At 43.4% G+C, this 15229-nt stretch overlaps 1 protein-coding gene across 1 annotated transcript; it reads left to right on the top strand.

Annotated features, from left to right (window-relative positions):
• Positions 1 to 216: 216 nt before the first annotated feature.
• ECHDC3 (enoyl-CoA hydratase domain containing 3) lies at positions 217 to 12976 on the top strand. The gene is made up of 5 exons (XM_048836613.2): positions 217 to 407; positions 2506 to 2627; positions 7258 to 7355; positions 10082 to 10282; positions 12055 to 12976. Exons 1-5 carry the CDS (start codon positions 256 to 258, stop codon positions 12385 to 12387), a joined length of 906 nt encoding a protein of 301 aa, XP_048692570.2. The 5' UTR covers positions 217 to 255; the 3' UTR covers positions 12388 to 12976.
• Positions 12977 to 15229: the final 2253 nt, after the last annotated feature.

The raw sequence follows: 15229 nt of genomic DNA, 5'->3' as shown, positions 1-15229 counted from the left end.
CAATGTCTTTGCACTGAGGGGCAGGCAGGCCAAGGCGGCATCAGGCTGTGTGTGTCTGGAGAGCAGAGGCGAGCACACTAGCGCCCAGCTCTCTGTGCAGGCAGAGGGAGCAGATTGCTGTGGGTGGCCGGGTGGAGGCAGAGGAGCATTTCCCCCGTTTCCCTGCAGAGCCCTGCCAGCCTAGGGGTCAGCAGAGAGCCAGAAAGGCTCCAGCAATTGCACAACACCTCCTCCCACTCCTTCCCCAAACAAGCAATGGCTGCGAGCCTGAGACTATGGAGGCTGAAGCCCTCCCGGATCCTCCGCGGCCGCGTTGCCTCTGGGTTCAGCAGCGGCGCCACCGCTGGATCGGGGCAGCAGCCACAGCTGGATAAACTCACCAGCACGCGGCAGCTGGATGGCATCAGGTGAGGCTACGCTGCGCCCGTGTGAGCGGCTGAGCAAAAGGTCACACAGAACCGACCAGCGCTGGGACTCAGAGTAGTCCCCACTCTCCCCAGTGCCCCGATGGGACGTGCCTGTTGTGGGATTTTGTATGTGACCCAGACCCCAAAACGAGGTGTGTGTAACGCACTAGACCCCACCCCCAACTCGCCCATAATAGCAAAGGGGGTTGAAATGCTGGTGGATTTCCCTGACACGCAGACAGAATTTTCTATGCAGTTAATCTTCATAACTCTGGGTTTCTGATGTCAGTGATTTAATGGGGCAATGTCAGCTTTTGTGGGGGACCTGCATAGATTGGCAATGAGTGAGTGTAACTGAAAGGTGGATGGGGTACAGTTCAAGGCCAGTATGGCAATCAAAATCCAGGGGGATCATTTTTAAAAAGTCCTTTAAAGAATAAGGACATAAAATCGTTTACAGGAGCAGGGACGGGGCCTTCCCATGTGTCTATTACTCTGTTCAGTCCCTAGCTCAGTGGGTGTGGCTTAATAATTTTGACAGCACATTTGCACTTCTAAATTTTCCTTGTGGTATATAAAATCCTTGTAGTATATAAAACTGCCCACGGTGAGAATGGTGCTGTCTGACCTATGAAGAGCCGGGAGCCTCTCTGCCACAGAGATTTACCAATCTAAATCAGTGTTTCTCAAATGAGGCCACCAGGGCCTTTTCTTGAGGCCACAACCTCCTGCGCTGTGATGCAGGGGGGAAGTGGCAAAGTAGTGGCCCCTCCCTGGTGCTTTTGGATGCACCTTTGTGTTGGTTGCTGGATCTTCCAGCAGGGGTTGGGCCCTGCCCCCCTCCAGAGATACCTGGAGGAGCAGCTGGTGAGTTCCTCACCTTCCCAGGTGTGGTGGGGCTCAGGCTTTGGGCTTCAGCCCTGGTGTGTTGGGGTGGCAGGCTCTGGCCACGGGGCTTGATGCTCCAGCCCCCTGCTGCCTCCCCTGGCCACCCACCCACCCACCTACCAGCCCCATCGCCCCAACCCCAGCTGCCTCCCCCAACCCCCATCCAGGGTTTAATTTTTCCCAGGCTTGCCAGGGCTGAGTAAGTCTGCTGTGAAAAGTGATACTTGTATGTTTGTTAATATCACTTTTCACAACAGACTTACGAACTAGCACCAAATATATTACAATAATTTGGACATGTGTATATGCATATTTATTTGTTTTTCCTAAAGCTGACCAAATATTATAGGAAAAAATATGAGAGCGGCCATCAGCAAGAGTTGGTGGCCGCACTCTGAGGCCACCAAAAAATTTGTCCTGAGAACCCCTAGGCTAGATCCTGCAGTTGCTTCTGTATAGATGAACCCCTGTGCCTGCTTGGAGCCACATTGCCCAAGGCTCCCACGCTCATTCCCATCAAATGTAGTCCTGTTGACCTAAATGGGATTATTCACAGTCACAAGTGTTATGCCTGGTCTTAAGTGTGTGCTGGATTGGGCCCTAAACAGCCACAGTGAGTTATAGGACATAACTGTGCCTTCTTAGTCCCACAAAGTGTGTGGCTTGGAATTTTTAAATTAAATTTTGTATTTATTTTGGGGGGGAGGGGCTCCTGCCTTCACTTTATGAAATTGTCATGCTCTTACCCTTTGCCACCATGGGAGAGAAGCGATAATAGAACAAACATGACTTCTGTCTGTTCCCAAGAGGTGGCCTCCCGAGGATCTAATGATGAACACATCTGGTATGTATAAGTAAGCTGTGTAGCCAGTCCATATCTGATACAGAGGAACACAGCAGCCTCCATCAGGGAACAAAGTTATCAAGAAATGCTTCCTGGTAGCAAGTTTAAAACCAGATTCAGCTGTAAATTCTTCAGTACAGGGACAGTCTTTTTGTTACATGATTGTACAGTGCCTAGCACAATGGGGTCTTGAGAACTGACGAGGTCTCTTGCCTCTACTGCAATACACATAAATTATATTAAATAAAATAACAAATTTCAAGTGCCCGTCCTTATTTGGACCAAAGCTTTGATTCCAGAAACAGTCACAGAGGTTCTATTTTGTTTGACTGGATCATGACCAGTTTGTTACTAAAATCTTTACAGACACATTATGTTGAATAACCCGAAGAAAAGAAATGCTCTGTCACTCTCTATGCTGAAGTGTCTCCGCGATGATATTCTGCATGATATCAAAAGCAAGGCTCTCAGAGTCATCATCATTTCAGGTATTTCCTTGATCTCAGAGGGGAAAAAAAGGTTGGAAAAAAAGATGGGTCAACTGCCATGTTCTACAATGCCATATACATAGTGGTGGTTTGGACAGTGTTAGAGATGGGCAAATAATGGATGTTTTGGTTCGCTGGAAGTTCCAAATTTGCAGAGTCAGGGCCATTGTTTACCCAGCTGTAAAATTGGAATAATAATAGTTACCCAAACTCTGTTAAGTGTTTTAGATGAATGTTGTTACAGATCTGAGGATCCTGCAAAGACTTACATATATGTAGGGTGTCTATTTTTCAGGGCTTATTAATTTCATTTTTAGGGGGCTATTTTTAGCTATTTTTAAACGTTAGGTAGCTGTAGATGGAACAGCCTTCCAGGGGAGCAGTGTGGGCAAAAAATCTAACTTGTTTCAAGACTGAGCTTGATAAGTTTATGAAGGGCCTGGTATGATGAGGGTAGATGGCCCATATCTCCAACGGCTGGTGATGGGACACTAGTTGGGGAGGGCTTTGAGTTACTACAGAGAATTCTTTCCCGGGTTTTTGACTAGTGGGTCTCACCCACGTGCTGAGGGTCTAACTGATCACCACATTTGGAGTCAGAAGGAATTTTTTCTCCAGGACAGATTGGCAGAGACCCCAGGGGGTTTTCACCTTCCTCTGCAGTGTGGGTCACAGGTCACGTACTGGTTTGAACAAGAGTAAATGGTGGATTGTCTGAAGTGAACTGTAGCTCACGAAAGCTTATGCTCAAATAAATTGGTTAGTCTCTAAGGTGCCACAAGTACTCCTTTTCTTTTTGATGGATTCTCTGTAACTTGTAGTTCTCAAATCTTGATTTGAAGACTTCAGTAACTCACCCAGAGGTTATTGGCTTATTACAGGAACAGGTGGGTGATATTCTGTGGCCTGGAGGTCAGACTACATGATCATGATGGTCCCTTCTGGCCTTAAAATCAATGAGTCCAAAAATCAGGGATGTTGGAGCTTTCTCTTTGTATACACTGTAATGAGCAATCTCTTCATAATGTTTCCTGGTGTACATCAACCTAGCACTGTTTCAAACAACACTATGCTAAAGCACACTAGGGAACCTTTCATGCCCACCAGCAGGGTCTGCACAGACCAGTTAATGCACAACTCATTAGTGTGCTTTAGAAATCACCCTCTCATACTCTGCATTACTGCTCTGTGCAGATGAGCCCTTAGATACAAGTAACCATTTCCAGAGTTTATTTGATAAACACTGGTTTTTTAAATTTTATTTATATCGTGTTTTATTGGTCAAGACCTAAAATCCGAAGTCCCACATATATGCTTAATTTTACACACTGTGAACAATACCTTCAGTGTGACCTGAGAGAGTACTACCCACGCTGTGTGAAGCTAAGCATATGCATAAGTCCATGCAGGGTCTGACCCTACTTTATAAGTGCAATAATAAGTACTGATGATAGTAATAACTAAACTTTTCTTCACTCAGTGAAAATACAAATCTACACAAGTGACAAACACTGCAGGAACCCTCTTGTGAGCTGCAGCGTTTTGGACCGTTACTGCAGTATATTTTTAAGGGTTCATAAGTTCAATTGTTACTTTTCTTTTCTTTTCAAAATCAATTTTATATATAGGGATTTTTTTTAACAGAATAAAACCTAGGTTACAATGACCATCGAGTTAAAGAAAATTCCTTTTTTTGTTTTAAGGGTTTACTGTTAAGAGGTGTTGAGCTCCCACAACTCCCATTGATTTCAGCGGCAATTCCACAGGCTCATGTGCTTAATGTTGAAGTTGTGATCAATGTCACAACATGTTGTGCAGAAGTTCAGTGGGTAGGACACAATATTGGGACTCAGGAGATGTGGATTCAATTCCCAGCTCTATTACTAGCTGCCTTTGTACTCTTCTGCAAGTCTCCAAACTTCACCGTCCCTCAGTTTCCCTATTTGTAAAAGGAAAGATGACAAGCATTGTAAAGATCAAAAGGTGACCAGCATTATAGAAGAGCCAAGTGTTATTATGTCCCTTCTTCCTTCTAGATACTCAGATAACCCCTATCACTATAGGTAACGTTGATGGGCATGGTATAAGAACTTGAATAAAACAGTAATATCTGAGAACTTCCAGAGTATATAAAATAGAAAAAACAATAAACAATCTTTTTTCTTTCCTGGCCTGTAGGAGAAATAGCTTGTTTCGTTTATAATTCTTTTTAATTTTGTGTGAATGAGAGTGAGAGTTGGATTATTTGTATATCTCTGTGGGTGAAGGGTTTATTGAGGGAAAGGTAGGTCAGAGAAATTAGTTTTCAGTTAGCTTTGAAAGTCCATGGTACTTTTTATCGCTTGCTGTAATGCTTTTCATCGTCTAGGTGCAGCCCCTATGAAAATTCTGGCTCCTGTGCACTCATGAGTTCCCCTGGGATGCTCCACAGAACAGAGGGTGAAACAAATGGGAAAAGTGACCATTTTTTTGAAATTTTGTACTAATTTTTCAAAAGTAAAAAAAAGTAAAAATTTTGTGAAATATTCAACATTTTTACTTTGGGGTTTTTTTTGTTTTGTTTTGTTTTGCTTTTTTTTAAATGAGAACTTTCAACCAGCTCTACTCCAGTTTCATTGTTCTAGTGGAATGCAGCTGATAAGGAGGAGGAAGTGATCTCGGGCAAGTTAAGGCCAAATCCTATGGGATGATTTTTCATGACCAAGCAGTAGAGTGGCACATGGGCTACTGTGTTTTGTATAAATTGGAGCTTTTTAAGGGCGTGCGTGCGGCTTTTTCCCCCAGACATAATTAGTTACAACAATCTGGCACAGAGGAAACTATTGCATGGCCAGGGCTGTGTCTTGTCTGCTGGGATGGAACACAGTCTTTGCAGTTGGACATGGGTGTTTTTTGGTGCCTGGCTACATAAGTATCCATTAGCAATAAGGAGCTCTAAAGAACCCCAAAACTGCCAACTAACTTATCCTTAGGGCAAATGCCCTTGATAGAGAGGATACTTCCTTCTTCCTACCACTATTACTTTGCTGTGGCCTGGATTCAGCATTCATCTAGGTTCAGATTTCTAGTAGGCATTGAGAGAGCTGGGGGATGGTACTGTTTGTGTTTGACATAAAGCAGACGTATAGCTGGGTGTATTCTGCATACTGCTGGCAATTCAGTCTGTGCTGTCACACCAGCCTTCCCGACAGCATCATATGGTTAAAGGATCAGGGGTAGAGAAGGGACAGAAGAGAGAGAGGACTTAGCCGTGTAGGATTCCACAGATGAGAGCTTTGGAGGTGGAGCAACCATTGCCCACAACAACCATCAGAGAGGAAAGACAGTTCTTGTCTGTTGCCCTCCTGAACAACCTGGCACCAAAATCCTGATCTTTATTTAGCGTGGGTGAAATATTAACCAGAGGCTGCTGAGTCCTGTATAAACAGGAGAGAACTGTGTCAATCAGCCGAAGAACAGAGCAACTCCCCACCATACTGGGTAGAAGCTGTTGTTTAAGTTGCACTGAATAACTATTTTATTGTGTTTTCTGAGAAGCTAGGCTGAGCCCCATAAAACCCCATCACTTCCTATTGACTGAGGTAGGAAACTCTGCTAAATACAGGGGATCAAATACTCCTCCCCCCTCTCACCCCCGGAAAAGCCAACAGGATGAAGGAAAGAATTTCAAAAATTATTTGGGTGTGACCTCACTTTATTTTTGAGGGGCTAGCAGCCCCCTGACTCCACAGAGCTTGAGGATCCTTGGAGATATATGGTACTATCCTCGCAGGTCACAGGGCATTCACGCAGAGAGCCAGCCCCGCTATGCTTTTCCTTTGCCTCCCGCCCTGCCCAGCCCCCCTCATTTGGTATACCACCTTCTCTCTGAGCTGAGGAGAGGGTGTCACTACTGCAAGGAGCAGCACTAACTCCCCTCTGGATTTCTCCTAGGAGACCTGAGTTGCTAGGGAGCATTTCACACAGCAGTAAGATTAATGAGGTGAACATGTGGCCTGTTGTGATTTGTCACGATGCAGGTACCTCCTGCCTTGAGCCAATCCATAGTTTCAGTAGCAGTTTAAGAGATCCCTTTTATGGCTTGTATATCAATTTAAGATTATAAGGTGCCTTAGATGACTTTGGGATGAAATATATTTGAGCTACGTGCATTCTTATGTGTAAATTCTTATTATGTCTGCCATTTTGTGCCTCTCCTAGATAACTAGTTGTCATGTCTTGCACTAAGTTACACAAGAGGTGTTCAGTAGCAAGTGATGTGAGATCACTGGTTGCATTTCACTGGGTACCTACAATGGAAGGCAAAGTAGAAGCTGAAAATGAAAGCTCAAGGGTTTCCTTCTACAGATGTGTCCTTACAATGCCTATTAGAGTCACTGGGGTTTATGTGACTAAATGCTGTACAGCAGTCTGTATCTTGATCTACAGCAGCTGAAATCTTGATCTAAAAAACAGAAGCCAACATTTTGTGATGTTTTTGCAAAGTACCCTCCTCCCCTATTTTGGGGTATCTCTACTTCTGCCATGTAGGACTTACTACATTCTGAATTGTCACCAGCCCAAGATGCTAGATTCATTCAGATCAGCAACATTAAAAGTTTTTTTCTTCATTTTATTGAATGCTTTGCAGCGGAAGGACCTGTATTTTCAGCTGGCCATGATTTAAAAGAATTGTCTAGTGAATGGGACATGAAGCACCATATCGAAGTATTTGATACCTGTGCTGAGGTAAGCCAGGGTACTGGTTTTGCATTAATGCCAATAATGCATTTCAGTGAATCCACTATTAAAGTGCAGAGCTGAATGGGACAATGAAACAAGTTTAAGAAGGGAAAGAATGTGGTGGTCCTGTGGTTAGAGCAGAGCTTGGCCCTCTGGACTCCTGACTCCAGTTCTTGACTCTGCCACTGATTTACTGTCTGATCTTGGACACGTTATTTTCTCTCATCATTTCTCCATATGCAAACAGAAGTGTAAGGATTATGCATGATTAAAGGCTTGTATCTGCAATATGCAAATGCTCGAAACTAGGTATAATTGTTGCATGTTCCTTTAAACCTTTTTAATATTTGATCCATGTAGCATCACTGCATGAGTCTTGCAGTCTGCACAAATATGGATCAATTCGTTATGTTTCATAGGCATAATACTCCTAACCTACCTTGCATCAATTAGGAGCCGTTGTCCTATTCCAAAACCTAGTTGGTCAACTGGAACCAATAGGGACACATGGTTAATTTACTGATATTTGTTAAAAGCTCTGAGAACCTCATGAGAAAGTTGCTATGTAAGTGCCAGGTACCATTAGACATATTGATGACACCCATGGATTTGCCTGTTTTCTTTATTTTAATATTAGTTTTATAGTATTAGTAAGATAAATGTTTAATTCAAAGTCGATTTTTTGCTCTTTTCAGTTGAAGACAGGGGTGGCTTTAGGGTGGGTTCATGGGTTGAGTTGCACCCACAGAAATCATTAAACCAAGGGTGTAAAACCAGGAAAACATGATGGAGAGGCAGCCAGGCCAAACCTGAGTGGCACTGTGATCCTGTGTGCAAGATTGCAACACCCAGAGTGGGAAGCCAGCCCAGGGCCGCAAGATAGGAGCTGCTGCTTCAGGGTGAGTGAGGGGATAGGCTCGTTCTCCAGCCCCTGCCTCTCAGAGCCTCCCCTCAGCACCAAGCTGGGATTAAAGTTGAAGTGCTAGGAACAAGGGGGCTGCTGCGGGTGGACAGTGCCCCCTCAGCAGTTTAATATAGTACACCCATTGAATCAGGGCTAGTTACATCTACCCCTGGTTGAAGATAGTCATGTGTTATTCACACAGGCTTATGCCTAACCCCATCTGAGCAATGTCCTGCCATGCTGACCACAGGCAATTGAGCAAAAAGCTGAAGAAACAAAACCTTTTCTACTGTCATATAGAGTGGAATCAAGAGTTTGCAAGTTTCTCTACTTTAACACTTTAAAAGAAAATTAGACTGTCCTGTAGGTATAATTAATACCGTGAATGTGTGCAGGATTTCAGTTATTGGCACTTCCCGCTGTAATCAGCGGGCAGATTGGAATAGAATAGCTCAGATATTTCATTCTTTGGGGTTCCTGATGTAGCAAACTAGGCTTTGAGTTAATAAAGAAAAATATAGGAGGATTAGCAGACTATTTGTAGTGTAAAAAGTTAAGTCAGTGTATAAGTCTTATACAGGATCAGGGCCTTAGCATATGACAAGTGTAATAATTTAGCCATGAGTATAAGGAACAAATAATGCACCATACTTCAAATAAATATTTCTGGAACCATGAAAATGATAAAGAAAGTTCAAGAGGAAATGAAATGCCAGGGACTAAACTAAATATATGATTTTTTTTCTAACAGGAATATCTTGCACTTCTATAGCCCCTTCTATCTGAGAATCTTAAAGAGATTTAAAAGCACTAATCAAACCTCACTTTACCCCTATGTGGCAGGGAAGTCTGACTGGTAAATAACCACATCTTACATGTGGAGAAACTAAGGAAGTTAAGTGACATACTCTATTCACTAGACCACACTGCATTGGGTGTTGGACTAGGGGCTCAGGAAACACTGCTTTTAGTCCTGGCTCTGCCAGTGGCCTGCTGCATGCCCTTGGGCAGATCACTTAATCTCTGCCTCAGTTTTTCCATCTGTAAAATGAGGATAATACTGACTTCCTTTGGAACACACTTTGAAATCTACTGATGAAAAGTACTGTTTAGAAGCTAGGTGGTATTATCCCACACAAAACAGATACATCTTGGAGTAGAAACTAGCTCTCCTGACTTGTTTAAACACAACAAAACAAATACAATAATTTTTTTGTAAAGGATGTTTTGAAGAAAGTAGTTGCAGATGTGAATACTGTACACAAACGGATTCCTTGCCTGGTTCCATTTCTCAAGAAGTGCTGAACACTAGTTTTTAAACAACAGCACAAGAACTGAGATAAAGGCAGAGCTCATGCAAAACTGAATTTGGAAATTTCAGCCAAGGAGTGTAAAATATGATTTAGCAGAAGTGATTTCCCCCCACAAGAAGAGAGTGAAGAAACCAGCTGAAATTTGTCATCTAGTCACCCTGTGCTGATGTGAGTTGTTTATCTAGGTAATCATGATAACACTTAGCAGGTAAATAGCACTTTTTATCTGCAGAGCTCAAACATGGGTAAGTATCATTATACAGACCGAAATGGAGGCACAGAGAAGTTAAGCAACTTGCCAGGTGATCAGTACCACAGAAGTGTCCTGGCCCCCAGCACTGTGTAATACTCTTTGGGGGTAGGGACTGTCTTTTATTGGGACACTGTGCTACCATATTACAGATAATCAATTAAGATTATTGTATCTGTAACAACATCTTCAAGTCATGGATTATGGGAACATGTTGCACCTACGCATCCGTGACCTGCTGACTACTTCCTTTTTGTATATACAGGTCATGACTCTGCTCCAAAAACTCCCCATACCAGTGATTGCCCAGGTAAATGGTTTGGCTACGGCAGCAGGCTGCCAGCTGGTGGCGAGCTGTGACATTGCAGTAGCGAGTGAGAAATCCCAGTTTGCTACACCCGGAGTCAACGTTGGGCTGTTCTGCTCCACACCAGCTGTGGCCGTGGGGAGAGCCCTTTCTAAAAAGGTAGGTGGTGTTCAAGAGAGACCTGTTCTCTCTGGGTTCCTGAAAGTAGACCCCGTATTTACGTGCTCTAGCTCTGATCCATGCACCTCCCTCACTCAGCACTTTGTCTTGCAAAACATTCCAAAAGCAACTTTAGAAAAAAAAAAAAAAACATTAGTCTGAGGGGGGGCTGGGAAGTCCAAGAATAGTGTAGACGTGACCTGTATTCCAGGACAGCAGCTCTGCTACCTCCCTGATCCCAAGCAGTGGGTCCTCACAGCAACAGCAGATCAGCACAGGAGTTCTACTCCCTTCCACCAGTAAATTCTTTCCTTTAGACAATGATGCTTTCCCCCCCGCTGAGAGACCCCTCCAAGTGCAGGATACCAGTCCTATTAGGTATCCATTCCTGCCAAGCACTGACATTTCAATGCCAGCATGATCTGCTTAGCTCTGTTTTAAATAGCATCTATGACCTTCCTTTATCTCCTCCTCATTTCTTTCCTACTGACTGAGTATGGGCCTCACTCACTGGATAAGGAATACAGTTCACTTCACAAAGCCTCGTTTGAGACGTGCAACCTCAGGTCCCAGTCCTCATACAGTACTGGATCCATCTGGGCAGAAGCTTTTGTCCTCGCTATGTCAGTGGGGCTCTGCCCAAGTGCAAGGGTCCTGCTGTGCAGGTCAGATTTCAGGAAAGGGACCTTAACTGTTAACTTCCTGGCTCTGATGCCATCTTGAAATCTGTTGAGTGAGTTAGAATGGTTTGATACTACAGCTGCTCCTGGATCATCCTTCCAATATTTCTGATTGTACAATTCTGTGTTTAAAAAAATATAATGCCACATATTTTAATCAAAGAATATCAGGGTTGGAAGGGACCTCAGGAGGTCACCTAGTCCACCTGCTCAAAGCAGGACCAATCCCCAATTTTTGCCCCAGAGCCCCTAAATGACCCCCTCAGGGGTTGAACTCACAACCCTGGGTTTAGCAGGCCAATGCTCAAACCCCTGAGCTATCCCTTCCCCCAAATGTACAAGTGCTCCCATATCAGATTAAAAAGCACCATTGTTGCTACTGTTAGGACTTATGGTTTTACATCTTATCAAATGAAATGTGTCCGAGATGCTTGTATTTGTAGCTCCTGCAGCAAAGACAACAACAAGGGTACTTAGACCTCATGATTCCGGATATCAGCTGATTGCCTCTAAGGTCAGCAAGGCATTTTTCTCCCCATATTTAGCCCTGTACAATTAGCCAAGTACATTATGGATTTTTTCCCCTCTCAAATAAAGCATCAGACACAGGTCACTGCAGGAAGCAGACTACAGAAATAGATGTAGCAGTGATCTAACTTGAGCGTCAGGGAGTCTAATTAAAAACCACACAGAAAACTAAAACTAAGGCCAACATTTTCAAAAACTACCCACTGATTTGGCATGCCTTCATTTTTATTCTATTTTATATTTAGTGTGCTCAATTTAAAGCACAAAGGTGGGCCTCTGTTTTAGAAAATGCTGAGCACCCACCCCTCTCCTTGGCTTCAGTTGGAATCATGGGGGTTCAGTACTTCTCGGTATCAGGATCATGTGACTCAGGTTGGCACCTAAAATCTGTGGGCACTTCTGAAAGTGTTGCCCCTGGACTCAACTGTCCTCCCATTGAAGCTCATGAGAATTTTGCTAGCGACTTCAGGGTGAACAAGATTGGGCCTTATGTCTCCATATTAATTGCTGACGTAAACCAAAGCAAGCTGAACTGGCTCAGTAGGATTTATTTTTTCTGTCCAGGTTGCATTAGAGATGCTGTTCACAGGAGAGCCTATTTCTGCCCACAATGCTTTGCTGCATGGACTTCTCAGCAGGGTGGTACCAGAAGACAAGCTGGAAGAGGAGACCATGAAAATTGCACGCAAGATATGTGAAGCCAGCCGGTCTGTTGTGGCACTGGGGAAAGCCACCTTTTACAGACAGATGGCACTGGACCTTGATGCTGCCTACAGAATGACCTCCCAAGTCATGGTGGACAATCTGACCCTGAAGGATGGGCATGAAGGAATAGAGGCCTTTATTCAGAAACGCAAGCCTACCTGGTCACATGACGTGAGCACAGCTTGCAAATGAGCACGCTCAGGCTTAGCTAACTCACACCAGTGTCTTCTCTGTGAAAGTCCCAGGGACTGTATTTTTGGTATTGCTGAAAACGATTTCACTTCTGTATGGTGTAGCTGATGGCCACTGGCAATGATAAGGAAGGAAGGAAGGAGGAAGATAATGGCTAATATTTCAGGTTGTTCTTCAAGGGATGCCAACAATCATATTACAAGGTTTCTGAGGACACAATAAAATGAAGTAAATCAAACCAACCTTGTCAGAAACTCAGACTTGTGTCAGAAGGGCTCAGTTCTATCTGGTGCTGTCGTCAATGTAACATATTCATGGCTACTTGGAACTTCAAGAAACTTTGGGGAAAGAACTTGGATCCTCCTCTTCTGAAAACATAGGCCCCCCTACTCCTTGAGCCAAGTGAGAATCTCCATTAGTTAAGAATCTATAACACAGCTACAGGATTTAGAGTCATCCTGGAGCAGGCAGTTGTATATATACATACACATTATAGTTAATTACAGCATGAATACTGTACAATTATGATAGAGACAGAAGCTTGCTAGAGTCCTTTCCCCTTATTAAAATGTGATTCTGAGCCATAGAAGTCATTAGTCTATTTCCTTCAGTTCATCTTCTAGTGCCTTGTCTGCTCTAGTTTTAAATAAATATCACAGTGATGCAAAGGACACCATTTGAGGTCATAAAATGATAATTTGCCCTAAAGTCCAGTGTCTGTGCAGCTTTTAAATGCAGGTCCAGCATTTTCACACGGCCAAAAAAAGGCCTGCTCTAGATTCATTTAAGTCAATGGGAATTTTGCCATTGATTTCCTTGAGGCCAGGATTGGGCCCAGGATGTTCAGTTTGGACTAAATTGATGTAAATTGGCATAGCACTGGTAAAAGTGACCGGAACTATATTGGTTTACACCAGCTAAGGATCTGGTCTTATGCCATTAAGAAGCAACAATATTGCCCAGCTATTGGACTATATGTCCTTGGTTCAGCATGGAGAGTGCAGCTGAGCAATATAGCAAGATGGCTGATGTTAGTCTGGTGGGTCCTGCACTTCTCTTGGCAGGGAGGCAACATGCCACCCTTTGCCCCTGCTCTTGGGTACCAAGGGCCTCACTAGTAGCCTGGGAAGGTGGTAGAGGAGGAAAGCAGGGGAGGGGTCTGGGTTTGCTCCTCACTTTGAGTCCCAGCCCCTCTCAACTCCTGCAGGTTTCTTACCCTCATCCCCCTTCAGTGGGCTTACCCTCAGTCCTTAGACGCTGTAGGGACAGGAGTCCCCATTACTTCAGTATTCAGGTCTTCCAAATCTCTCAACACCTCTCCAAACTCCAGGGGGTGGAGGTTTCCTTCTTCTGTCTGTCTGAAGCAAGGGATTTTATTAGGCTCCTAACAGGGCCTTGATTGACTGCAGGTGCTCCAATTAACCTGCAGCCTCCTTCCCTAGTCTACAGGGAACCACACCTTAATTAGCCTTGAGCTTATATATTTCCCCTCTAGCACTCTCCCATTTTTCCCTGGCCCTTCTGTATCACAGCAAAGATACTTTGTTCCCAACAGTGAAGTTCTATGCTACTTTGTTTGCTTCCCCAGGTTTTGCATAGTCAATTAATGCAGTTGCTAAATCTCATGGATTTCTTTCTTCCATATGTTGGGATGGAGAATGCTATCCCTTCTCTCCTTTTTTCCCCCCCATCTGTAAATATTTGGCAATGTTTGCCCCATTTATCACATACATTGATTTGCTAAATTTACTATATTTAGCTCTCCTGTTCCCCTTATAGTTCATTTGTATCAGGAGCATGATTTTCCACACATAATGCATTTTCCTATAGCTATATGTGGTCATTTCTTTTAGGTCTTTCTTTTCTCTTCATTCTTTTGTACACAGTTCAAGCCTGTTGACATGAGGCATTTTGGGGGTTCTTCTAACCTCCCCACCACCACCACCACGCTGTCCACTGAATTCCTAGCATTCTGCAAATATTTGTTCAGAGTTTTCATCTTCCCTGTTTCCTATAACTTTTGCCAAACGCTTAAGTTCAATACCTTCAATCTTAATGCTACAGGCACTTCACCAGCAGCTATCTGCGTTATACACAATAGTGTTGGGATGATGGCACCACATACAATGCATAATGTTAGAGCTTGGATTGCGTCTAGCTTCGTTAAGATTGTTTGTGATGCTGAACTAAATGCTTGGCATTGGTACTCAGTATTTAGTCTTATTAATGTTCTGTAATGCATTACCATTGCTTTCTTTTGTGCTTCTCGGGTGGGTCCAGAAATACTTTTAAATAAGTTGAGTTTACCTTTACATTTATCAACATTATTTTCAATGTGATGCTTCCATGTTAGTTTCCTATCAAATGTCACACTCAGGAATTTATAGCTTTTAACTATACCTATTTGCTGTCCATACGGAGACAATTAATCTTTTTAATTTTCTTTTTAAGTGAATATCATTCCTTTCATTTTCAGAATTTAAAATTGAAAGCCCCACATTTCCCCATTCGGCATTTTTCCTATGTGCTTCATTAATTTGTTTCTCACCTATTTCTTGATTTCAGTTTTTAGCTCGTATGGCATGATCATCTGAAAACCAGGATGTGCCTACTCCTGCGCTCATCCTTTTTGGGGAGATTGTTTATGGTTACATTGAGTACGATACAGCTGATAACACTCCTCTGCGGACTGCCATTTGTGACTCTGACCTGCATAGTTCTTTTACTTAAGAAATCCTTTATCCACCTACGTATTTTTTCTTTTGTGCCAATGGATGATATTGTATGCAATAAGCCCTCTCCATAACGTGTCATTTGCTTTTTCAATATCTAGGAAAGCTAC

Source organism: Caretta caretta, chromosome 1, assembly GCF_965140235.1.
Source record: "Caretta caretta isolate rCarCar2 chromosome 1, rCarCar1.hap1, whole genome shotgun sequence".
Lineage (NCBI taxonomy): Eukaryota > Metazoa > Chordata > Testudines > Cheloniidae > Caretta > Caretta caretta.
Note: the sequence above shows the minus strand (reverse complement) of the source record. Positions and strands in the feature narration are given on the sequence as shown.

Bases quoted from the DNA above. Each gene is read 5' to 3' on its own strand.
- ECHDC3 (XM_048836613.2), top strand. From the start codon at position 256: ATGGCTGCGAGCCTGAGACTATGGAGGCTGAAGCCCTCCCGGATCCTC. The intron at 408-2,505 runs GTGAGGCTACGC...AAATCTTTACAG, and splicing joins CGGCAGCTGGATGGCATCAG to ACACATTATGTTGAATAACC. The intron at 2,628-7,257 runs GTATTTCCTTGA...AATGCTTTGCAG, and splicing joins CAGAGTCATCATCATTTCAG to CGGAAGGACCTGTATTTTCA.